Below are 24,642 nucleotides of genomic sequence, written 5' to 3' on the forward strand. Positions count from 1 at the left end.
TGTAAATGGGATCAGATGGCAGTGTAGGAACTGGGGGCAGAAAAAGTGAGGAGTCACAAATGTGCTATTAAAGCAAAAAAAAAAAAGCTCTTAAAGACTGCATGATTTGAAAGCCCTGACCTGAGATCTCTGAATCCCTGCCTTTGGAAAAGCTTTTCTGTAGACAGAAATTCCTCAGTTCCACATGCCTGTACAGGTTGCCAAGTTGATTTTCTCAGTTCCTATTTAAATTCTCCCATGGATTGTCAGGGTTCACGAGCAAAATAAAAAATGGGAAGTTCTCTTTGCTGTCTGTGACATATCCTCGCGTTTCCAGATTACGTATCCTTATGTTTCAAGGTAGCTCATCCTCGCATTTCCAGGTTGCGCATTGTGGTGGGAAGTGGTCCCTCTCTGCCCTGGGCTGTTGCCAGTCTTTGAGGTGATGTGACCGTGACTAGTATAACTGGAGGGTAGTTGTACGCTCTTGTTTCCCCTCACCTCGCTTTAGCTTTTAATCAATTCCCCAGATTGACTTTGCCTCCTATTTTCTGTGTATTTCACCTACTTAGCCCCTTGGGATTTGTTTTAAAATTTGGGCTTTGCTAGGCTTTCCATGTAAGTGCATTACAGGGTTGCAACACGTGAGGCGGTAAATAGATAGGCTGTAAAATAGTCACTAAATTTGGGGGAGCAGTTGTACAGTCTGAGACAAGACATTTATATCTACACATGGTCCGTGCTACTTCCTCTTCTCTCGTTAGCTACTCTAAAGAACCATCACTTTTAATATTCAGATCACTTGTGTATCGCTGGCTGCTTTGTGAGTGTGGGTGCATGCACTGGGTTGAGCTTCTCCTCTCAGGAAGTGAGAGGACACCATGTCCTAGGTTCTGCCGAACCCACAAGTTTTTCAGTGGAAGGCTCGGAGGAAGTGTTGCAGGGCTGGCTGTGCCGGGTGGAGATGGAGCAGTGTGTGTGTGTGCACGCTGGCCATTAGCGCCGTGAGAAGCCAAAGTCGAGCATGGTGCAGCTCTTGCGCTGGGCTGGGCTTATCTGGGCTTGGCTTCCGCCATGCAACGGGAAGTGCCATGGGGCTCATGTTAATGCAAAGGGCCAAGCAAATTGGTTAAAGTGGAGCCAAATCAGCCGGGTTTGCCCTCGAATTGTTTTCTTCTCTGGATATTGTTTGTTTTAAATGAGAGCCAGCCTGAAAGGACCAAAAATATAAAAGCTTTCTGATAGTTTTCCTTTGGCTGCTGTTTTAAAAAAAATCCTCAAATGAAGTGTTTTCCTTTCCCTTTCTGTACATTCACATCACTTGGATTATACCTGTTGTAATTCTGTGAGAAAAGAATCTCAGAAAAATATTAATCATATACTCATAATAAAAACATTGGCACATTTGTTGGTATATAAATGCAGGACACTAGAAGACAGGTGGCTACTGTTTTTCAGGCAATAAAAGTTTAAAATAGAAATGGCCTTTCCTGTACTTCCCCACATGAGTATCTCCAGCTGTCATTATGAACCTTTGTTTATAAAGCAAATATAAGGAATTTTTTAAGCTTTGCAAATGGGTACAGAAAGGAGACAATTCCTAAGATTCCTCCCTCTTGGTTAATGGGTAATTCCCTTGCTAAAACCTTTCCTTCAAACTCTCTCTGGTGGTTTCTGTCCAGTGGGGGTTTGTGCTTGCACTGGCAGAGGGCAGCAGATCAAGTAGGGCACTGAGGATGAGGACCTTTCCTTGGGGTTTTCCTCATGCCAGGCTCTTTGTGCTCGCACTTGGCCAAAGGCAGAGCCTTGCCTTGGTGCTTGTGGGCATGTTTCTGTTGAAGTATTTTCATTGAATTTCCTGTTAAAATGCCAGCCAACTTGCTTGCTGGTGGAGGGTCAATACTCCTATAGTTAGGCTGTTGTTTCTCCTGTGCTGTTGTCCAAGCAGAGCCTCGTGACCCAGCCTGGATGGGGGCTCAAGCATGGCAGACAACCCTCTTCCTTGTGCTCCTCATGGCCCAATGCTCAGGGGAGCAGCAGTCTCAGGGCAGAAGCAGAGGGACAGAGAGTGCAATGTGTGTTTTTGGGAACAGGCTGGTGTGCAGGGCTCGAACCAGTGGTTTTTTTTTTTTTTAAGAGAGGTAACTGGGCTTATTTGGGAGGGTACACTGCTTTCCTGTTATCTTCTGATTTAAATCATATTTATGTTTTTCCACTACAAGGTCTTTCCCACTGGTCTTGATTTCTATCCCAGTGCAGTGGACTGCAGTGTTTTGAGCTCAGAGCTGCTGCTGGGTGTGCTTGGGGTGCTGCAGCAGCAGGCCTGTGGGAGAAGGCAGCTCACCCCAACCTGCCTACACTGCTATTGTGCAAGAGGTTGGAGGAACCTGAGGAGCATCTGCCTGCCCTAGGCAAACAGCAGTTGCATGTGTGCCAGGGAATGGGATGGCTTTGGCAGCACTGCATGTTTTTTCCTGCAGAAATGGGTTGATTTTGTTGCTGTACTGGCAGCATTTCTTTGTACTTAGATATTGGCTTTCCCCGTGGAGGAACTTGTGGTTTCTAAGACTCTAATTACTTTAGTGTAATAGTTTTTCCTCTGCTTTCATAATGACTTTGGTGGGTGCCATCTGCTGTTGTGACAGCACTGGGCAGTGTGAGGCTGAGCCCTGGATGCTGGGAGGTGTGTGCTTTAACCAAGCTTGTCAGAAAAACTAAGACTTTGAAATCTGATTTTCAGGGCTTAACACTTTACCTCCAGCCCTGATGGGACACGGGGCACTAGGGTGGGCCAAAGGGTGAAAATTACTTGTGATGGTTCCCTCCTTATTCCCCAGTTCTGTTTGCAGGGGCATGGGCATGCCTGGCCCCACTGGGCAGCCAGCACGGATCGGGAGGGATGGAGGAGTCTGTTCCCTCAATGGCAGGCAGGGGACAGGTCACATCCTTTTGTGAGCAGCTGCTTTCCTTGCAAACAGCTTGACCTGCATCTTTTGGCCTTACTTTAGAGACATTGCTGTGGTTCCTGTCATGGCCTGTGACAGCCTGGCTGCATTGTGCTGGGTGCGAGCACAGCTAGCATAACCCATGCTGCAGGTGATGGAGGGCTGCTGTGTGATGGAACCGGGAAATCACGCAGCTTGGGTAAGGGGAGCTCTGGGGACTGCTTTTCTAACAGCTCTGAAGGAGAAATGCCTGTCTGTGGGTGCTGCAAAGCCCATCTGGGTGACAGCTCGCTGCAGCCCTGCAGGCACGCATCACTCGCCTCCTGGAGCTCCCTGGGTCATTGGCCACGTGTCCTGGGATTCAGCACGGCCTCACAAGACACAGATCACAGCGCCAGCCTGCACAACACATTTTGTCCAATATCACTAAATGCACAAGAGTGGAAGGGCTGTAGTGAGTTATTTTAAGGAGCTTTTTCATATTTGTGGTGGACAGTGCTGTATGGGTTTTGAAGCCTCTCATGTGAGGGTGTGGGATCCTTTTCAGTCCTTACCCTTTAATTGTCATTGAATCCCAGGGGGGTCACTGCCAGGACTTTGTCTTGCTGGTCATCAGAGATGTCAAAGCTAGAGAAGAAATATTATCAAAACCCCAACTTTTGAAAAGAGCAACTTTAGAAAGAGAGTCCCAGTTTTAGGACCATGTTGCAAAATAAAAAGAACTAAAAATGTTTTGTAATCGGAAGGCCTGAGTTCTGTGTACCCAAAGCCACTGTTTAATGCCATAGTGATGTGAAAGGCTTTTAAAAGGAATCTCATTTACTGTTACAGCTGCTGCCAGGACAAGGTGAGACAGGGAGTTGGTGTAAGCAGTGCTCAGGCTTGTGGCACTGCTTTAACCAGCTTATGCTGCTGAGTTTTGCTGCGATTGCTGCAGTGATTAGCAGCGAGAAAGGTAAATCGGACAGGTCGGCAGAGAGCCGGACAGGTCGGCAGAGAGCCGTACGCCTGGTCTGTAGGGTCCTGCCTGGTCTTGTGGGCGATTGAGCTTTGAGGATGCCTGGCCCCAGACCTGCAAATAGGAGAGCAACTCACGAATGTCCTGCTAATTCACATTAATTTGCAAAGCTCGGCAAATTTTCAGAAGCACATAGTGTTACCCTGAAATAAGACCAGTGTTTCAGATGATTAACCAAATTCAATTAAGCATTTAAAGAGCATGAGACTAATCAAGAGAAAATGGGTTCCTTTTTTCCGTCTACCTGTTGGGTTTTTGAGACTCCTATTTTTCAGATGTTCTCTTTCTTTTTTGTGAGATTCCAGTGCAGCTCAGGTCCTGGATACAGGAGCAAGAGGCGCTCCATGTGCAGTGGGGCTGGCAGCGCGCAGCACTGGGGCTGGCAGAATTCGCCACCCCATGCCCCAAATCCGCCATGACCAGAGGAGCAGGCAGCAGCCTCTGGATGCTCTGGCACCCAGTGTGGGCTCTCTGCCAAGTGACCTTTGTCTTTCCTGCCGGTAATTTGGTGGGCTTCTCCTGCAATAGCTGCAGTGCTTCTGCTGGTGCTAACACGTCATTGAGGCTTGTGAGGTTTCTTTCAGGACTGTACAAGCAGTGAAGCAAAGCTTCCAGAGAGCGATTAAGAGGGAACTGCTTCAGATATCTGAGCTAATCCATACTGGACTCCTGCAGCATGGAGAAGAGACATTTTGAATGCAAAACTGTCTGGGGCAGGAGGTATATTTTCCCCAGCCAAGAGTAAGAGCTTCATAGTGGACAGCCAGAAGCACAGCAGAGCAGGTGCTCGGCGGAAGGCTGTGCAGAAATCACTCTGCCCAGAGGTTTGCATGGGACCCAAGTGTTGCTTACATTAGTAAAATGGGCCTTAATTGCACATAGGCTCTGTGCATCTCCATCAGAGAGATGCTGGGATGTCATTCTGCTGCTGGGATGCAGTCCTGGGAAGTACGGCGTGAAAGGTACCTGCCTTGCATTTCTGAAGTGCTGTGGGGAAAAGCTTTCATCTCAGTTTTGCTTTCTGAATGTGTTAAAAGCTCACCAGTTGTGCACCTGCGACAGAGGAATGGCCTCTGCACAGTAGTGGGGCTGGTCCTTCGGTGAGAGAAGCCAGAGGCAGCCTAAGAGAGGTAACAACTTTTGCTGCTCCAGCCCGATGGAATATACAGACCCTGGATTTTTATTCTCTTTTTATCATGTACCAGAGTATGGCAAAAAAGGAAACATTTTTTTTCAATTATTTTTTTTTTAAAGGTGCTGGTGTGTGAGAAGATATCACCATACAAAGATTTTCTGCAACATTTCAGAAAAATAGTGAAACAAGATTAAAATACAACCTTTCCAAATAGCACTTGCCTGGAGTCGTTACCCCCTCACATGACAGCTGCCTCCCTGAGGTCCCAGCACCAACCCCACTTCAACACAGGGATGCTCAGTTGTCATTTAAGCAAAACCCTGGCTCAGGTTAGCTGTGAAGGGCTTGAAAACATTACTTAATGCATTCCAGAGACTCAGGAGCCAAAGGCACAGGGCAGAAACCCTTTGGCTATGATTGGTTTTGGAAGAGCAAGATTGATTTCTTGGCTTATCTCACACGTCATAGGCAGTATTGGGCTGTTTGGACACTTGGTGGTGCAGCAGTTTACCCGATGGTGTTATATGGTGCTGAGCTTTTGGTCCTCATTTTGGACTAATTTTCTCATACTGTCAGAGACCTTGTACTGGTCTCATTTTTAACTTTGGGAGCCTGCTATCTGAATAGTTCATCCTGGCAAAACCATTCAGCTGGGGGGTAAAGTTTGCTGCTGATGGGGAAGCATCCGACATTCCTCTTCTGAGGGTGGAGAGCCCAAACGCCATCCTGCAAGGGTGTTATTGCCAGAGGCACGTGCCATCCAGGCATCACAAGGCTGATGGAAGTGTTTTGTAAATGCTGTCTGTGGCATGGCCAGGCATCAACAGCCTTTTGGTCAAGAATCAAAACAAGGCAAAGTCGATATATCTGAATTTGCTTCCCCTTGTGTTATGACCGTTCATACACAGAGTCATGGGTTTGCTTTTGGTACAAAGTTTAATTTTCACAACTGCAGTGCTAAGTGCCTGACTCTGGCTCATGAAATCTGAAGTCTAAGACTGGGCAGCTGAGATGACAATTTCCTACTTCAGAAGTTTGTGTTTTTCTCACATAAAATTTTTTAAGTTCTGTTTTCTGGGCTTGTAACATGGACAAAGTGCTGCAATAGCCAACAAAATGGTGTCTCCTAATAGTTTTTACTCCTGACTTCAGGGATTTTGGAGAAGTTGATCTTGCTTCCCAGAAATGTAAGTCACAGCAAAACCAGGCCCCAGATTTTTCCAGCCTTTGGCTATGGCTGAGGTGTGATTTATGGAGAGGGCTTTCCTGCTTTTCCAGAGGGATGCCACTCTTCCTTCCACAGGGTGGGATTCCTGCTCTGGAGGCCATAGCAACTGGCTTGTTCTCATCTTGCCAGAGGCACATTTCCAGGTAGAGCACAACTCTCATCAGCTCCTCTAGCAAAACCAGCTCCGAGTTGAATGGAACTAGTGTGGGAGGCCGTATTTCTTCTGAGCTGTATGGATGAGCTGCTCATATGTGAAGATGCTGAAGCTTGCAGCTGTTAAAGCTGTGGCCTGTCCAGGAGGATTTCTTGCTCCATTAAGAAATGAGAGACTGTGCTTGGACCAGAGCAGCACAGTGCTTTGTTTCTTCCTGTAGCTTGTTACCAGGCACAAATAACTTAACCCCTCATTTCCCTCACTGCAAAACATGCACATCAATGGTTACCTGCATCACATGAGTATCAGATTGCTGAATTAACAAGCAGTCCATTGGGAACACAGTTTGAAATTGTCAGGCTAAATTAAGCACAAGATGTTAGTTACGGGTTATTTTATATTTTTTTATATATATGTAAATTTTTTTCATCTTCTGTTTTTCCTGCAGGAAAAAACCAAAGTGGTTGAACCCTTGGACTATGAGAACGTGATCCTTCAACGCAAAGTTCAGATCTACAGTGATCCCCTCCGGGACCTGCTGATATTTCCGATCGAAGATGTATCTGTGAGTTTGCACTGGCCGTTTTTCATGTTTTGAGGCTCACTCAACTCCAGTCCTGCTTACCTTGGAAAATTTCCACTGTTAACCACATGTTAATTTTGGCGGCATTACTGACACACAAAACCAAAATGATCCACTGGCGATTTGGGCCCACCACATTTATTTAAAGCAAGTATCAAGCCGTGAAGACCCAGTTTGCACTGAAAACATGTTCTCCTTTTTCTTGCAGATCTCAGTCATCGGTCGACAGAGGAGGACTGTCCAGTCAACTGTGCCAGAAGACGCTCTAAAGAAAGCTCATAGTCTCTTTGTCAAAGAGGTAGGGGGGGCAAAAGTCCACGCAACACCTGCCTTCAGCACTTTCTCCCTTAGGCAAGATGCTCTGCTGTAGCTCTGGTCTGAGAGATTGCAGATCACTTAGCTTTTCCTGTGTGGGAAGCACCAGTCACTGACAGGCTGGCCACACGAGATAGTTCTCGCACGTGCCTCTTGTGCAGTGTTTCTTTCCAGTAGGTTTTGTACGCAGACAAGGCGTGTGGCTTTGCATGTGCTGCAAGGTGTGGGCATGCAGCAGGGCAAGGGCTGGACTACACAGCCTCCCTGGAGCAACCTGAGTGCCACGAGTTTGTTCTGTAGCGTGCTGCTCTCTAGGACCGTTCCCTCCAAGTGCAGGGGAACTAAATCCCAGGCAATGGTCGATGTCAAGTTAGAAGCACTACATTTCTGAGGGCAGAAAATTGGTGCTTTCAGGAAAACAGTCCCCTCCCAAATCACTACTCCTTTTTTAAAGCCTTGGAGCAAAGTAAATACAAAATCAGTAGCTGTGTGGCAGGCCAGATGCTGTGGGATTTTGTCTCTGCTGAAAAGGTTCCTTATGAAATTCTCTGTTGCAACACAAAACAAGAGAAGCAGCTTGTTCAGACCCTTTCCACTTACACTTATCTCACCCAGCAGTCTGTAACCTTTCAGACTTGTGCATGGTTTTGTTTTGCTTCGTGTAGCTCTCAAAGAGCTGTATTGTTTTCCTTTCAGTGCATTAAAACCTACAGCTCAGACTGGCACATGGTAAACTACAAGTATGAGGAATACTCAGGAGACTTTCGGATGTTGCCATGGTAAGTGTCGCACTCCCTTGGAATACTAATGCATGGTCACAGGTTTGATCAGGCTTAGCAGAAACAGTCTGTCGTTTTTCCTGATGCCTGTCCCACAAGCAGCCTGTGCTCCAGAAGGATGTCACTGAAGGTTAGAGAGCCAGAGTGGTATCATGCCATTGTCACTCAGCTGTGTCAGTGAGATGCTGGCAATATTGCCAGCATGGGTTGTTACCTCACGTCCTATCCACCGGCGTGCAAACAGCCCCCTGCATCTAGGATGAGGATGGACTACAGTCTGGGCACGCAGCGGGATAAACAGCATTGGCAGTGTCTGCTTGTCCCGAATTGGGAGCCTTGTTGTCCCCCTTGGCTGATGTTCTCTTTGTGCTAGACACAGTGTTCCTATGCTGAGCAGATCCTCTTTGTGCCCCTTGTCACTGAGATGTTGTTTTACAGCTTCAATCCGGTCATGTAGTGTCGCTATTAATGCTGGCAGTGCTGGAGAGTTATGTGCTCTGAAATGCTGGGCTGTGCCAGTGATTCCAGCCCCAAAGCTAATCGGGTTTTTCAGACCAGTGTATACATCTTGGATTTCTGCTGGATTGTTATTTTCTCAGTGGTGACAACTGCTCTGCTCTCGCTCCCCGTGCTCTGTCCGTGTTCAGGCTGGTTGTGTGCTGGCAGCTTGTTAAATGGTTTTTCTTGTTAATTGGCTGAAGTGGGTCTGTTCTGAGGATCTCACAGGGATGTGAAGCAGCAGTGGGGCAACACTGTTGATCAAATTGTATTAAAATTTGTGAATAATCTTGCAGTCTGGTCTTGCTTCTTTTTTAGCAAGATGGAAGATAGACTGGCCTGCCGCATCTCTGTGTTGCATAAATGAAAGTCAGCAAAAGCACTGCAGAATCAGACAGCTAACAAAGAGAAAGCTAATTACATACTGCTTATGCTTAATTTCTGTGAAATGCACTCAGAAGTTAGCTTTCTCCAGGTGTAAGGGGCTGTAGGTCTCTTGAAATCTATCTTCTGCAGGAGGACAGTTCTGCTGTGCTCTGTAGTCTGCAGTTTGGCTATTGGTTCTGGATCCAGCATCTGCTTGCTGGCTTGGGGGACCCTCATTTCCCAGTCATTGAAAACGAAAATGTGTTGTGATTTCAGCAAATCCTTTAGGCCAGACAAGATTCCAAGCCATGTGTTTGAAATTGATGAAGACTTTGAAAAGGACGAGGTAAGGAGACAAGGTGTTTTTTTTATATATTCTGCTGAAAAGTCTGTTAAAAAGCAGATTTTGCAAGGCAAAGTCAGAATTCAGTTCCCAGCAATGGTATTCTGGTGAAATACTTCATACTGTAAAAATGGTACCCGAGACAGTGATTGAATTATTTCAAAGTATGACAAGATAATCTCTTGTAGCCAAGGGTCTCCTAAATTATCTGGAAGATTAACTGTGATATTTCTCATGGCTTTTTCACTTGAAATGTTGTAGCAGCAGAAGAGAAAAAAAAAAGGCAGCAAACAATTCCTAAGTAAAATTCTTCATGTCCAGAATTGAAAGTGGGCAATTTGGTTTTCAATTACACTGCAATATCAGGGTCTTCCTCTTAAAAAGTTTTGTGCTCTATCAGATAAACTGCAATTCTTAGTCAGTCATTTCTACCAACATATTCGCAGTGTGTCAGTCCCATTCCATATATGCTGTGCAAATGTTCAGAGGCGTTCACTTCCTCTGGATGTTGGGATGTTTGCTCTCACCTGGTTGCCGGGAAGATTTGCGATCCTGGAGCTCTTGTACAGGGATGAGCTGGGGGCTCTGACAATTGGGACATCTCAAACCTGGTGGTCATTTTGCACAATGCAGATGTCACGTTTCCCTGTGCATGTCGTGTTTGCTACGAAAGGGAGGGGTAGCATTTTTATGTCTCAAGTACCATGTGAAGCTTAATTCACGCACATGACATAAAGAAGTTTTAGTTTATGTTAGGAAGAGTTTAGCGCAGCTGTTCAAAATCCACATGGCACCAAGGTACTGCTGCTGAGGAAATTACAGAGGAAAAGGGAAGTTTCGTTCTTGCAGAGGTGAAGATTTGAAGGGGCTGTTTCTCCCAATTGCCGAGTATGTCCCAGCATGCCTCAGTCTGGACTGGGATGGCTTTTTCCTAAATGGAAACGTATTTTCAAGTCTGGCCTTAATTTTTTTTGGCTGTGTCATCAGTTTGCATTACATCATTAACTTGGGCTGTTACCTCTTGAATGGTACCTAATTTGGGCTGGAGACAGAGCTGTGCAGTATGTTATCAGCATGCCTCTGAAAAAAGTGGACAAAAATACGCTATCAAAATTTGATGGAGACCTTTTTTCTTCTGGTCATTATCCCACATACTCAAAAATGAAGTTACTGATGTTGGTTGTGGAAGAGTATTCCCAGTGCTTTGGCAGATATTTTGACATTTATCTCTTTTGGCATGGCCATATTGAAAAGGTTCTGTTACAGTTTCCTGATGGAGCATTTACATTGGAATTACGTAATGGAAATTCAAGTAAAAGAAGTCTCTTGATGAACCAACATCACCTTTACAAAGGTGAACCATTGTAAAGAAGAAATAATGCATTGTTTTACCCAAGGAAATAAAGCATTAGACAATTTACTTTGACATTGGAAGTTTGGCAAGAAAAGAGTGAAAACCTGCCATTTGGGATGCCAGAAATTATATAAACCAGTCCCTTCGTAGCTCATCGGCAGACAGTCCAGATACACCTCTGCTGCTGAGTCACTGGAAGTCCCAGGGCGAGTTTTTTTCACCAGTCTGGGATCTCATTTCCCTCCCTCTCCAGTGGAGGTCACAGTTAAGTATGGATGGAGGGCCATTCTCCCTTTCTGGGACTACGGGACAGGAGGAGAGATGGAAATCCTGGCTGGTTGGGTCACTTGAAACTGTTTTGATAAATGTGAAACCAGTCTGTTATATTTCAGCTGTTGGAGTTTGGTGGGTTTTGCCTAAATTTAAAATGGAGAGAGAGTTTATACGAAAGGAAATGACAAAACAAGTCTGGAGTTCTGCATTTTGCAGCTTTCTAAACAGACTGTTTTGAAAATTTCCTTCTTCCCTAGGTTTTTGAAATACTGCGTAAGAACCAACATACATTTGCTCATTGCAAAATGGTTGTCCAGCTCTATCAGCATAGATGTAATCTTTCTTGTTTAAACATGACCCAAGCCAGCCTATTTTGCCTTGTTCTTGGAAGAGATTTCCCTGAATTTTTTTGTGATCACACTGTAAGTGTAGCTGTACATGTAACACGTACATTTTACATGTTACTGTACTGCTGTAGTTAAAACTGTATTACTTTCCAGGGTGGACATAATCCCTTGTGTCCAAGGGGAATTTTGCATGGGAGGCAGTTCACCTGACCTCCTCTTTTTCTCATCTTTTGCTCTCTTTCAGGATTCCTCATCCCTGTGCTCCCAGAAGGGAGGTGTGATAAAGCAAGGCTGGCTGCACAAAGCAAACGTAAATAGCACAATCACTGTTACCATGAAGGTGAGTTTGATCCAGTGTTGTTAACCATGAACAAGGAACAAGGTTAAGATCAGACTGCATCTCTAAAGCTAGCAGGAATGCAACAGGTGGGTTTGGGTTTGGATGGGCATCCATCCAACTTGTAGACTATCTCAAGGTGAACTGGAAAACCCAGTCTGGTAACAGCTTTTGACCCTTCCATTCCCAGAATATAAGGCCAATGCACTTCAAATCATGACAGGCAAGCTGAACAAAAAGGCAAAGCATGTTCTAGTAAACCAAGATTGTTTTCTGAATGAGCAGCTGAGGACCAGAAGAGGAAGGCACTTTAAGTAGCTGAAACAGCTGCCCTGCAAAGAAGACTTTCTGAATTGATAATTTTCTTGCTGGTAGGAAATATGTATGGAAGTCAGCTTTAAATTGAAATTAGAAATCTTTCCTTTAAAAGCAGGGGTGATATCACTGAGGAGATGGAGCATTACTGACCTAGAAGCAACAGCTGCATTGTCTCCTGTTCTTCACCGTACATAATCCGGCATGACATTGCTTAGATTTTGCAATGGAGGTTTTTAATAGTTCCACTGCAGGTTTTTGCTGTGGCAATGAGCCCGTCTGTTGTTCCACCATGCAGCTGCCTTGTTAGAGCACAGAGAGCGTATTAGGGAGTTACACTCAACTGTGCAGCTGAAGGATGGCTGTAGTGAGGCTGCTTTGTAAGGATATTGGTAAATCTCAAAAAACTCGCATGTTCTCATTCTGTTAAATCTGTTAGATTCAATGATTTATGCTTTCGTGAGAAGTGGAACAGCCATTCATAGGGCTAATTTTAATTTGAGTTTTAAAATGACTACTCATGAGCTTGAAAGTGGTAGAGAGAACAGGATTTTCTGATCCTCTGCTTTTCTGAGCAGCAAGGTTGAAGCCATTTCTGCTCCTTCTGGAGAAGGTATCATCCATGCTCAAAGCGATCGGTTGGGTCCATTGTTGACTGACTGTCTTGTGGTATTGTTGGCCTCAGTGACCAGCACCTCAGCCCACCTTTCAGAGATATTGTCTGAATTACACTGGCTTCAGTTCAATTAATAAGATCCACGGAGTCTCTTGTGAAACTCAGATATGAAAGTACTGAGAATCAGTAGCCATTTTCTGAGCTGATCCTGGTCCCTTCTGTGTCTTACAAAACACCTCCTAAGGCACATGCAAGAAATCTGAGGACTTTGAAAGTCTTCAGCATTATCACCACTTTGAGAGGCTGCTGTGCTATCGCAGAAGCAGACACGTCCATCTTTTGAGTGCTGGTTCTTTCACTGCTGTGATGTGCTGAGCTGTTGGTACCTCACACTGTTGCTAAGCATGTGCAGAGTGTATTTTGTGGAGAGCCAGCCCATGAACAAACTGTAATTAAGCTACAGCTGCCAACCTTTATTTCAGAGTAACCTTTCCTTTTCAGAGGACTTCCCTGGTTTGGCCCAGCTCTCTTGCTCTCTGTTTTGCAGCATGTTGGCGTGCTGCATTACAACCATGGTGTCAGGATTTTCTCTTTCATTCTTTCATCTCTGCCCAAATGGACTTTTCCAGTTCTCTAGCCATCCCTCTGCAATTGCAATGCTCACCAACAGTGTCTGTAGCCTGATCAGAGGGGATGTTCCGTCTGCTTCTGGGTTTATAGTATTAATTTTAAATGGTCATAGTCTTCTGACAATTATTTCTGACAGCAGCGCTTACAAGGGGGGAAGATCGTAGGAATAGTGTTTGCTGCTTGCTTCTGCATTTCCTTCTGAACAGAATTCAGAAGATGCAAATGGTTTAGCATGAAACCCCATACCCATTATATCAACCCTGTAATAACTAGAGAGATCTATCATGGGTTTCTGTAGCATCCCATGCCAAAGCTTCTGTGATTCCTTCAGTGAAGTGCTAAATCAGTGTTTGAGCTTGCTTAATGCTTAATATGCTTAGCTTTCCATGTGTTTTTATGCTTTGTTGAACTAAAGATTTAGTTAAATCCTATAAAACTTAAAGCTCAACAACCGGTGGAGCATCTCTACAGCTAACTAGTCATCTAAATGATGCCAGAGGTTGCCTTGCAGAGGGTTTAGGTTACTGTTCAGAGTGCAGTGCTTCCCAGTTCTGTGCAAGCGCATGGTTTTATTGAACATGTGCTAGTGTCAGTAGTGGTGGGAGCAGGAAATGACTAGTAGTCTTCCATCTGGGATGAAAAATGCTGTGTTTATTCATAGATCTTCCATATATGCAGAATGGTGGAAATACTCACAGTGCTGCTTGCCCCAGTTCCTTCGTGATTCTCCTAACACAGATATCCAGCAACTGTGAAATGCACTCTGCTCCTTACAGACCGGATGGCATATGGTGCTACCATAACTGCTGACAAAATGGTCTCCTGACTTATAGTCCAGTGCCTTTTGGCTGACAAACGTGAAGGAAGATGTTCTGAGATACTGGAGAGCTTTTATTCATAAAAATCAGTAGCTTAAACATAGGAACACTTGTCCCAAACTTGCTGCTTTTTGAGGTGAGAATTGAACACTAAACCAAAGCCAGCTCATGGAAATAGGTTTGTATAAAAAAGACTCCAACAAACCCACAAAAAAAACAAGCAGTTGAGTGGAATACAGTGTCCCTTGGCTTGCATTTGAGGGCTAGGAATTTCCACATGTCTGCTCCAGTCTTCCAGAGAATTGTTTTGTAATTCTAACTGGGGTCTTTTTCAAAAAGGCTCTGGAAATACCTGCTCTAGGGTGGGGTGAATCTTCAAACAATGTGCTGATCTGAATTTACCGTGCAGCATTATTTTGTAAAGGTAGCCAGCCAGAGATGAGTGGGAAGCCCTCAGGCATTGCTTTAGATGGGCAAACTTAAAATAACAACAAGGACATTAAAATTAAAGAAGATGACAAAACCTCTTTTTATAAAAACAAGCCAGGCTCTAAGGGGTCAATCTGCAACTCTCTAGGGTCATCAGTGTTACTTGTTATGGTATTTTCTGAATAGCAGGAGGACAGATACTGAAACTGTGCCTCTGGTTTGTGATATACAACCAAGGGAATACTTGGATGAGCAAGACTTTGTACTTTTGCAGGTATTCAAGAGGAGGTATTTTTACTTGTCACAACTCACAGATGGCTCCTATATTCTTAATTCCTACAAAGACGAGAAAATTTCAAAAGAATCCAAAGGCTGTATTTTCTTGGATGCTTGCAATGACGTTGTTCAGGTAGGTGTGCTTTCTGCATGGCTGTACTTGAACTTATGCATTGCTAGCTCTGAGACAGACATGCTCTCGAGGTCTGTACCATGAAGGGGTGAAGGCATGGATTTAAAAACTAACCGAGAGCTGGTTTGTTCTTATAGCTAATCTGATTAGAAGGCATGCATGGTGTTTCATAAGGGTGCCATACTTTTGGCCAGGAAGACAGCACGTGAAAGAACTACTGTCAGAGTAAAATGGAATCATTTCATCGTTACCTCATCTGCTGCCTTCCTGCTCTGTCCGTCTTGTTTACCTGGTTATCGTAGGTCAGGTGCCTTCCAAGACACCCTGATGCTCAAAGCCAGTAATTGGTGTGACTTAGTCTTGGGCACCTTCCTTCTCTTGTTTGTTGCTCGCACCAGCTTCTTGTTTCTTAAGTTACATCCTAATAAGTCCATGCAAACATTCAGCCCTTTGGGACTTAAGACCTGAAAAGGGCTTGTAAGGTTTTAGGAGGTGTTTGCATAGGGCTTAAATCTGGGTTTGCTTTGTTATGCTGAGAGTGAAGTGCAGCAGTGGACTGCTGCTGTGCCTTGTGCCGTTGCTGTCTGTGCAGAAGCTTCAAGCACCAAGTGTGGTGTAGCTGGTACAGGGCAGCTTAAATTACCGTGGCAGTTTGCTTCAGCATGCATGAGTCAGAGCTGTGCATTTCCATTTATCTTTCCGAACACAGTAAAAGCAGTAGTGCGCACACCTCAGTAATGCGCAGGATGTACTTCCCAAGTTGCATCAGGATTGCCTTGGCTTCTGATTGGAAAATGCTGTTTAAAGGCCAGCAGAGCTCAGAAAAGTTGAATTGAACCACTTGCTCTTAAGATAGATGCCTCTAAGTGTCCTGGAGTGCAACATTACTCACTGTGTCAGACAAATGCAGTTCCTGGCTTCTTTGGGTAAATATTAAAGGTCTGATGACATAAGAAGGAGCTTGGTCCTCAGTGCAATGTCTGTGGTTCAGTCTGGCTTTCTTCCACTTTTAGAGCAGCTGGCAACCACGGAGCGTCATACTGCTTGATTGCAGCTGTGAAGCCCTTTGTGATCACTGTAGGAGAGGCACTGTGTCAACGAGGGTGCTTGCATTGTATTTCATGGTATTTCAGTTCAGGATGCTTTCACAGAGAGGAGCCTTATGGCTGGTACTGTGCTGAGTTGTTGAGGAAAATGTAATACAAATCTTTCTCTTTCTTATTTGTTTAGTGTCCTAAGATGCGCCGTTATGCATTTGAACTGAAGACGATAGACAAGTACAGCCACTACCTTGCAGCTGAAACAGAGCAGGAGATGGAAGAGTGGCTGGTAACTCTGAGAAAGATCATTCAGAGCAATACTGAGAGTTTGGTGCAAGAGAAGAAAGATACTGTGGAATCTGTGCAAGGTCAGTTTATAAATAAATACCTACCTTCACCTTTCTCCAGCAGGAAGCAAGTAGTCTGCCTGGAGAAGCATATACTTTTCTTTCTGGATTAATGGCAAGAATTGTGGCTGATATATGATATCATGCAAAAGGGCTTAGTATAATGTAGACAATAGGCTGAGCAGTAAAAGTGGAGGAAACACGACCCTTCGTCTAGATGGGAAATCCATGGCAAAATTGCAAGACTCCTGGAAGATTGGCTCTGTGCTGAAGTTCTGCTTTGGAAAGGCCTAGCAAGATGTAATAGTATACTCTGGTACTAGTAATGTATAGAAAAATCTTACTCCTGAGGAATGGAAAAGTCTCCATAAACTGTTTCTCTGCTATTGTATGAAAATATTGCAGGATGCTTTCTGGCAGAGCGGTGCTCCTGCAGTTCTTTTGAACATCTGGTTTCTGTGTCCTTGCAGATGATGAATCAAGCACGCAGGGAAAATCAGAGAATATCCTGGAGAGCCTGGAGAGAAGCATGCATCCGGAGCTGATGAAGGTATCATGTTTGCAGACATCACTCTCCCAGCCTGTAGCTAGTTCTCTCCACCATGTCTTTAAAAGGGGTTTTCCACATTTTGCATCTTCAGCTCTGGGGGAGCTGGGCAGGCACCAGGTGCTGCTGGGGTCTCTGTTACCTCGTCTGCCTGTCTCATGGATGGAGCTGCATGGTTTGAGGCTGCATGCTCCTCACTTCTAAGTGTGGGGCCCTTAAGGAAGAACCAGCGAACAAAGTTGTTATTGGTACTGCGTATTCCTGCTCAGCAGGGGTGACCATCCTGGCCATGAGAGCAGAGGGTCAGTTAGGTGGCAGCCACCTCCTGGTTATGATCCAGAGTGTGGTTGCCTACTTCTGTCTGCTTTCTTATTTGGCAGAACCACATTGCTTTACTGTCATTGCGCCGTCTTGGTAACTACAGCTGAGAAGCCTTGCATCGTCTCACATACCACAAAGGGAACCTGAAAAATATTTTATTTTATTTTGTTTCGCTTCCATTCTTTCCAAATAACAAATGTTTGCCTCTGTGTGGGTAGGCAGTAATATCAAAGCTTTCCTTTGTCCTAGTATGGAAGAGAAACAGATCAGCTGAACAAACTGAGCAGAAATGATGGAAGACAAAATCTCTTTTCTTTCGACCCAGAAGTCCAGGTAAACGTCCCCATGTTTGCAAATGCAAGGTTTTGCTCTCTGCAGGAGCTCCCTTGGTGTCGTGCCTCCCCTATTCCCTTGCCATGGCCACAGCATTCACCTCCAGAGGCAGTGTGTTCTTCCATGGATGGGAGAATAAAAGTGCAGCCCATGTACCTGTTAGTGAGAGCTGAACAAGTTGTCAATGCTCAGGTGATAAATAAAGGGAGGACTCGCAGGAGCCCCACACATGGCCTCCCTCCAGCTTTGCTGGCTTCTGTGTGATGCATCTTGATGTTGCTGGATTTCAAACCCATCATCTGGGCCTTTGGGAGGTTCTCACGGCTGCAGAAGCAGTGGAAGTGGTTATTGCAAGGGCACCTGCAACACTGCATGGGCTCAGCACATCTGGAATAGGGAGCAGTGATGTTACAGACCATGATAGGGGTTTACAGGGAAAGCCTCAGTCTTCAGGGAGTTTTCAAATGTAGGGGACATACAAAGAGAAAAAACACCCCATGCTGGTCTCATGCACTGGAGTAGAGCTTCATTGACTATTGGTTTGTTTTATTTTTGGCTTTGTCTTTGCTGAGCTGTCTGCCAAGGTCCAAGTGTGAGATTTCAGTGCAATGAGCTGCAATTGTTAACACAGTTTTAGAGAATTGTTCCAAGTTATTTCATAGTTCCTGTTTCTCCTTCTGGCATGCTTTGGCTTGTTCACGCCTGTGAAAAAGAACATTCTGGTTTAACAAGGGAATGTAATTAGCCTTTAAAAGCTTTACTTGTACAAAATGAGCTTTTCTCTTGTCAATTCTCTAGGGCCTTTAACAGGAACAAGATAAGCATCCAGGAGGCTTTGTTGTTTTGTTTGTTTTGGGTTTTTTTAAAAGAAACTTTGTGAGGTTTCCTGTATTCTACAGATAATAAAAATGGAAATATTATTCAGTGCAGAGCATCTAAGATTTTTTTTCTTTTTACCTAACCAAATGTTTAGGCTGAATTCACTGTCCTCCCTCTATATCCAGAGGCACTTTTCATTCTGGTGTGGGTCAGCCAGATCTGCTGTAACCCTGGTCATTCAAAATCACTGCCCCAGTCAATGCTGGTGGGTACGTGCACACTTGTATGCCTGGCGCTAAGGAAACTGAGAGCAGGAACATACACCTGCAATGTACTTTCCTCGTGGAAAGGGAATAGAGGAAACAATGGGAAGAGTTTCCCAGAACAGGATTAACAATTGCAGCCTATTTTGCTAAAGTTACTTGATTGTGAGATATAAGTGCCCGAAGTTTGGCATGCAGGTTTCTGCAGGATTTGAGGGGGAAAACCAAATAGGACTGTGCCAGGTTGTCACTGAGACACGTGCTGGCATTTAGGGGTGTTTGGTAGCTCTGTGTCCCCAGTGCCCAGTACAATGGGTATGGTGAAGGCTGAAGGTCTTTATCTGACTGATGATATTTTGGTCATGTATGTGTCTGCTCTCTGAGAAGGGCTGATGCCAAGGCACAGACCAGGCATGGGTGTTTTGGGTTAGGAAGGAGCTGATTATAATCAAGACTGTTTGGATTTCCCAGCCAGCTCTGCAGACAGTGTTTGTCGTTTCTAACCACACCAGTTATTGCTGTGCATCTAGAAATGCCTTCCACTTTGCGATGTTGTTCACAATCCCAACGGCATGTGCATTCTCTCTGTTTCAGACACAGGGACCATCTCTTAAACTAGTCAGATCTTCAAAGTGGAAGATACTTTTCTGAGTGTAACGACGACTTATGTTCCGCTTTCTTCCCCAAGCTCTAAATGGTGTTTGGGAAGATACCCAGGGTTACAGCAAAGCAGGAAGGAACTGATATCATACTGAGGTTTAGTTTTCTGTGCTCTACAAACCAGATTGCTAAAAATTGGTGCATCCCCATGAATTCATGTGTTGAATACATTTGTGTAACATCACCAAATGGCACTCATTTGTGAATGTCTTGTACCTTTTTACCACTTAGAAAAAAAAATAAGACAATATTGGCTATAATGTGATCCCTTAACATTATTCATTTTTTTAATGAGACCAAATTTGTTTGTTTGCTGTCTAGAGGCTGGATTTCTCAGGGATAGAGCCAGACGTGAAGCCATTTGAGGAAAAGTGCAGCAGACGCTTCATTGTGTGCTGCCAGGACTTCTCCCTCAACCTCCTCGCTCAGCTCAGCGACAGGTCGGAAGGAAGACCCACCAACGTAAGGGGAGCTCTGGCATGTCCTGCTTTGTCTTCTTTCTCCTCACTGGCAAGAAAAAACGTTAGCAGATTAATCTGGGTGGATGAAAACATCTCATTTTCCCATGAGCTCCAATGGGACCTGAGCAGGCAGTGGCTGCTGGCCCAGGATACATTGCAGTATTCATCTGCCTTGGTACTTCAGTGTTCCAAAACATGTGTTTGGGGACAGAGTCTGTCCTGACATGCCTCAGCCTGCCAGGAACTGGGACTTCTGGGAAACGAACGATTCAGAAGCATGGGGAGCATTTTGGGTCCCTGTGAAAGTCCTGTTGGTAAATGATTAAGCTCCATCTCCAGACCACTCACTGCTGTGTTTTATTTCGTTTCCGCTAATGGCAAGGGATTTCCCTGTTCTGAAACCTTCTTCTAACTCCCAGCCTAACTGTGCTCACAGCCACTTTATTACATGCATTTGTTATTGTGCCAAAGTTGTGCCTTAGCCTAAAAATCTCTTCCTTGTGTTTTCTGAGCCTCTGGTGCCTGTAGACAGCTATTACATCTCTCCTCAGCCTTTGTTCTGCCAGTCTGAACAGACTAGGCTCCTCCAGTCTTTCATCCCAAAATGTAATCCCTACTATCCTGTCCTGCATTTGCTCTGGCTGGAGTCAAGTCGCACTTATAAAGGTATGCAAGGGTACCAGTGCAGCAGATGGCATCGCAGGGGAGGCAATGGCACTGGCACTGTCCAGTCTCTGCTGATGGTCTAATGCCTGTTAGAATTGCAAAGGCTTTTTTGTGATGATTTTATTTTGGCAGCTCACAGCTAGTACACCAGGCTCGATCTCCCCGATAACTCCCAGTAGATGAATGTGTCACTGCTGGCAGAGATTCTTGTTATTCATCCTTAATCAGGCCCAGAGTAAGACCTAATCAGCACATTTTTAGTATTGATGTAATGCCTCCAAGTTATGCTGTAGTGTCTCAGACACACTACAATCTTATCTTTAGGCCTTCACTTTTATCTTTACATGGACACATGCCTGCTAGGATCTTTGAATTAAACATACATGGAATTGTTGCCCCTTGCCTTGTGCTATCAAGGTCAATAGCTACAAACGAGTTGGCAGATTTTGCACATGCAGTTCCTCAGCAGTGTTAGCCTTGTATTTGAGCTCTCCTGCCTGCGAGAGCGAACTATGCTCCTGTGCCACCAGCATATAGCAGCCAAAGAACATTTTGCATGTCTTGCAGTTGGGCCATTCAGAGCTGATTAACTTTGGACAATAAGTGAAGTGGTCTTTAGCATGTGAACATAAACACTCCAAAGTTGATTTCTTTCTCATTGCAAAGGATAAATAGCTCTGATGGATTTGGGTCATCTTTTCTTCCTAACTTTGTAGTTTATCACTTGTATAAAAAGCCTTGTGGATTTCATTCTTTATATTTCATTGATGGTTTTAGAGTAGCTTTGTTCAAATTGACTAGATCAAAGTGCAAGAAGATGCAGGAAAATAATGGGTTTATGTATCTATAAAGCAAATAAACATGGATTGTCTGTAAGGATTCTGTAAAACGCCGGTGTACAAAACTAAAGGAACAAACAGATGCAGAAGGCAGACCTAGCAGGGAAGGCAATGCACAGTGATACTCTTGAGCCTGTACCACGCTTTTTTTTTTTTTACACATATATTCAATCAAATTTTCAGGTTGAGCCCTTTTTCCTAAGCTTGGCATTATTTGACCTGAAGAATAATTGCAAGATTTCAGCTGACTTCCATGTGGACTTGAACCCTCCATCTGTCCGTGACATGCTGCTCGATAACTCTGCGTCTGGAGCGGAGGGCACCAAGGGACATTCCCCAGGCGAGAGCCTTGTGCATGGGGTCCCCGAGTCTTGCCTGCGCCACATAAAACAGGTGAAGAACTGACTTTGTCCTCGTTCTGTACCTCTTTTGAGGCTGTGGATGCTCAGTAGTGTTGGAGTGCGTTATCCACTGTGGGGAGAAACAGAAGCAGCTTTTCTCTTGAGCTGTGGGTCAAGTGTCTCAAGCCAATTGCCATTTTGGGCTCAGTGGCAGTGATAGGCAAAGCACCAGGTAGAGTTTTTCAAGACTGGACTGTGCTCAAGCCTTATTAGCCCCCATGGCCCATCCACAGCAGCAACCAGAACAGGGTCTGCGTGGGTTGTGGGAAGGAACAGTGAGATGACTGGGGCCAAACCCAGCGGTGCAGGTAGGGTGCCCTGCTCTCTGACAGCCTACTGTCTATCTATTGCAGGGAGTTTTCTCCGTGACTGACCCACATGCGGAGATCTTCCTGGTGGCCCGTGTGGAGAAGGTGCTGCAGGGCAGCATTACTCACTGTGCAGAGCCGTACATGAAAAACTCAGACCCGGGGAAGGTATTGCATGGGGCCATGAGAGTATCTGCTTAGTGATGCTGTTCGCTGCTGCAGGGAGTAGTGTGGACTGAAACATGGGTTGTTTCTGCTTCTCTTTAGCTTCTTTCTGGCAAATACCGGTCTTCATCCATTCTGCTATTTGTGCTGTTCACAGGCTGGCTTCAGCTGAGCTGTCCTGGGAGATTCGGTTCCTTCCCCCAGAAAGAGGAAGAGGATTTTTAGAAAGAGCCAAGCAGTTGGGGCAGAGGGACCATTTCCCATTACACTTCAACAAGGCAAAGCCTTGGCTGACAGCAAAAAATTAGGACGCTTCATCCCCAGAGAAATAGGCTGCACTGCTACATGATGCCACGCACAGTGTCTTGGACTGGCCCTGGCTCACTCCTGCTGGGAACAGTGATGTTTTAGTAACAGCAGAACATAGGCTTCACCCTTTATTCTGCTTACTTTTCCTCTATCTTGCTCCATACAGAGTGCCATGATCATATGGGGAAACTGATGCAAAGGGTGGTCAGGGACGGGCCTTGGTACTGCTGGCATCAGTTTCTGCATGCCAGGCAGAGCTGATGCTGTCTTGCTGCAGCCAATCCAAATTAATCCCTGGAAAATCAATGTATGGAACACGTAGTATGTGATGGCATTCCCTCAGCACACTTTGTAAGTCTGTATAGGATGAGGCAATTACAGTCAGTTTTGGAAAATAAACTAATAACCTTTGGAAAACAAAATACTAATATCCTGACAGTTTAATGCAGAATCAAGAGGAGCTTTGATACAGCTGTGCCGACAACATGTTTCCTATTGCTTTGCAAATGTAATAAATGTGGATGGTGTGAAGTGACAGACGGGGATGTCTATCAGCTGCTTCAACGACTGCTGCCTGTGTGCCTGGGGAGCTGTGCGTTGTGGAGTATGAGAGTTTCTTCTCCCTGGAGAATGCAGCGGTCTTTACTCCTTTTCCAGGACAGTGTGGAAGCTGTGGCACACACTGACCTCTCTTGTGTTTTGCAGACTGCCCAGAAGGTCCATAAGGTGGCCAAGCAGGTGTGCAGCCGTCTGGGGCAGTACAGGATGCCCTTTGGGTGGGCTGCCAGGTGAGTCACCTCGGACTGCGCTTTGGCTGTGGCAGGAGCTGCTGCTGCGAGTTATCCAGGACACGATCTGGCTGAGCGGGCGAAGGGCCAAGTGAAGTTGCAGCCGAGGGCAGGATCTGGCTCCAGTTCCCAAGCTGAATGGGGACTGGCCTGAAATGCTCTATCTAGAATTAGAAACAAAATACTGAAAAGTAAACAGTGCTGGGAAGACAGTAACCTTCCTGCTGACCTGTAGCTACTGCTATCAGGACAAAACATTCCTGGGGATGAATTACACCGTCCTGTGCTACCGCGGGAATTGGCGCAGAAATTCCCTCCTGTCACCAGCCATTGCCAGGGACAGGAATAGAGTGGAGGACCTCCTGGCTTGGTGGTGGCAATCAACTTGGGTTTGTCTCCCATCTTAGACTCTGCTTTAATTAATGTTCTTGGGAATGACTGGAGACAGTGATCCCATTCCCTCACTATTCTTTTACTGGGACCGATAAAGTACCTCAGCACTAGCTCGCTTAAATCTCACATCAGAAGACCTGAAGGTGAGTTCATCCCTCTGGCACTGCCTCCTGTTGCTAAATTGCTCTTTGGTGCTGACAAAAAGGATGGTAATGACATGGGAACACCAGATGACTGTCACAGGGGGCTGGCATTTGGTGGTATGTGGCTTGCAAATCCGTTGAGCTGTTTTTTTCTGTGACACTGGCTGCTCAGCTTCAAGATGGTGTTTCTGGAATGCGGCTTGCTCCTGGGAGCCAGCACACAGGCTGCGTAGTGCCTCAGCCCTCTTTCATGTGGTGCCTCAGCCTAACGGTAGGCTCTGTGTGGGCATTGACTTTGATGGGCTTCAGATTTGTTCCTGCTGGGTAAAGAGCTGCATTTAGAGAGGAAGGAGTTGAGTGGCCTGGTGTGGGAAGCTGAGTTGCTCTGCATCCCTGGAGTGGTTTCCATGTGGATTTCAGAGGAAGGTGTTTGGACAGAAAGGGAATACGGATGCTTTAATGTTCTTACTATACACACACAGCTCCCCACAGCCTTTATAGTAAAGGCAAGGATGCCGGTATTCCTCCAGGGCAGTCCAGTCTCCTGCTCTGGGTTCAGGAGGAAGCTGATATATGTCCTGAGACTGGTCGTCGTTACACACTCCTTTCCTAGGAGGATTTCAGTCCTCTGACCCCATGTGCAACTAGGAAGATACTTTATCACTTGGTGTAATTGGAATGGAACTGAAGGGGGTTCATAATTGTGGACCAGGCTTGGAACTGGGCTGGGTGTGTCCTTCTCACCTGGCTGGAGAGAAGGGAAATGGGTGATGTCGTGTGTAGTTTTATGTGACATGGTCGATTGCAGTCTGTGTAGTGTCTAAGCACCACGTGAGGATGGGAGAGTGATTAGATAAGTCTGGTGGTGTTCAGAGCAGTCACAGGCCAGTGAACCTCTCACCTGATAAACTGCCCTTCAGCCTGATGTGTCAAAAACCTCAACATCTGCATATTTACCAACATTTAAG

General features: G+C 45.4%; 1 protein-coding gene across 2 annotated transcripts in view; it reads left to right on the plus strand.

The window, feature by feature from the left end:
• The window catches only part of DOCK11 (dedicator of cytokinesis 11), an 84,956-nt gene that overhangs the window by 12,604 nt on the left and 47,710 nt on the right, over window positions 1-24,642 (plus strand). For both annotated transcript variants that reach the window (XM_086469687.1, XM_086469688.1), the window contains exons 2-14: window positions 6,908-7,024; window positions 7,251-7,340; window positions 8,054-8,136; window positions 9,277-9,346; window positions 11,562-11,657; window positions 14,737-14,871; window positions 16,102-16,279; window positions 16,729-16,808; window positions 17,376-17,459; window positions 19,523-19,663; window positions 21,351-21,560; window positions 21,922-22,044; window positions 23,056-23,138. In XM_086469687.1, coding sequence (XP_086325813.1) covers window positions 6,908-7,024; window positions 7,251-7,340; window positions 8,054-8,136; window positions 9,277-9,346; window positions 11,562-11,657; window positions 14,737-14,871; window positions 16,102-16,279; window positions 16,729-16,808; window positions 17,376-17,459; window positions 19,523-19,663; window positions 21,351-21,560; window positions 21,922-22,044; window positions 23,056-23,138 — 1,490 coding nt within the window. The remainder of the gene's footprint in view (window positions 1-6,907; window positions 7,025-7,250; window positions 7,341-8,053; window positions 8,137-9,276; window positions 9,347-11,561; window positions 11,658-14,736; window positions 14,872-16,101; window positions 16,280-16,728; window positions 16,809-17,375; window positions 17,460-19,522; window positions 19,664-21,350; window positions 21,561-21,921; window positions 22,045-23,055; window positions 23,139-24,642) is intronic.

The sequence above is a fragment of the Leptosomus discolor genome, chromosome 9, assembly GCF_034619465.1.
Source record: "Leptosomus discolor isolate bLepDis1 chromosome 9, bLepDis1.hap2, whole genome shotgun sequence".
In the NCBI taxonomy this organism is placed as follows: domain Eukaryota; kingdom Metazoa; phylum Chordata; class Aves; order Leptosomiformes; family Leptosomidae; genus Leptosomus; species Leptosomus discolor.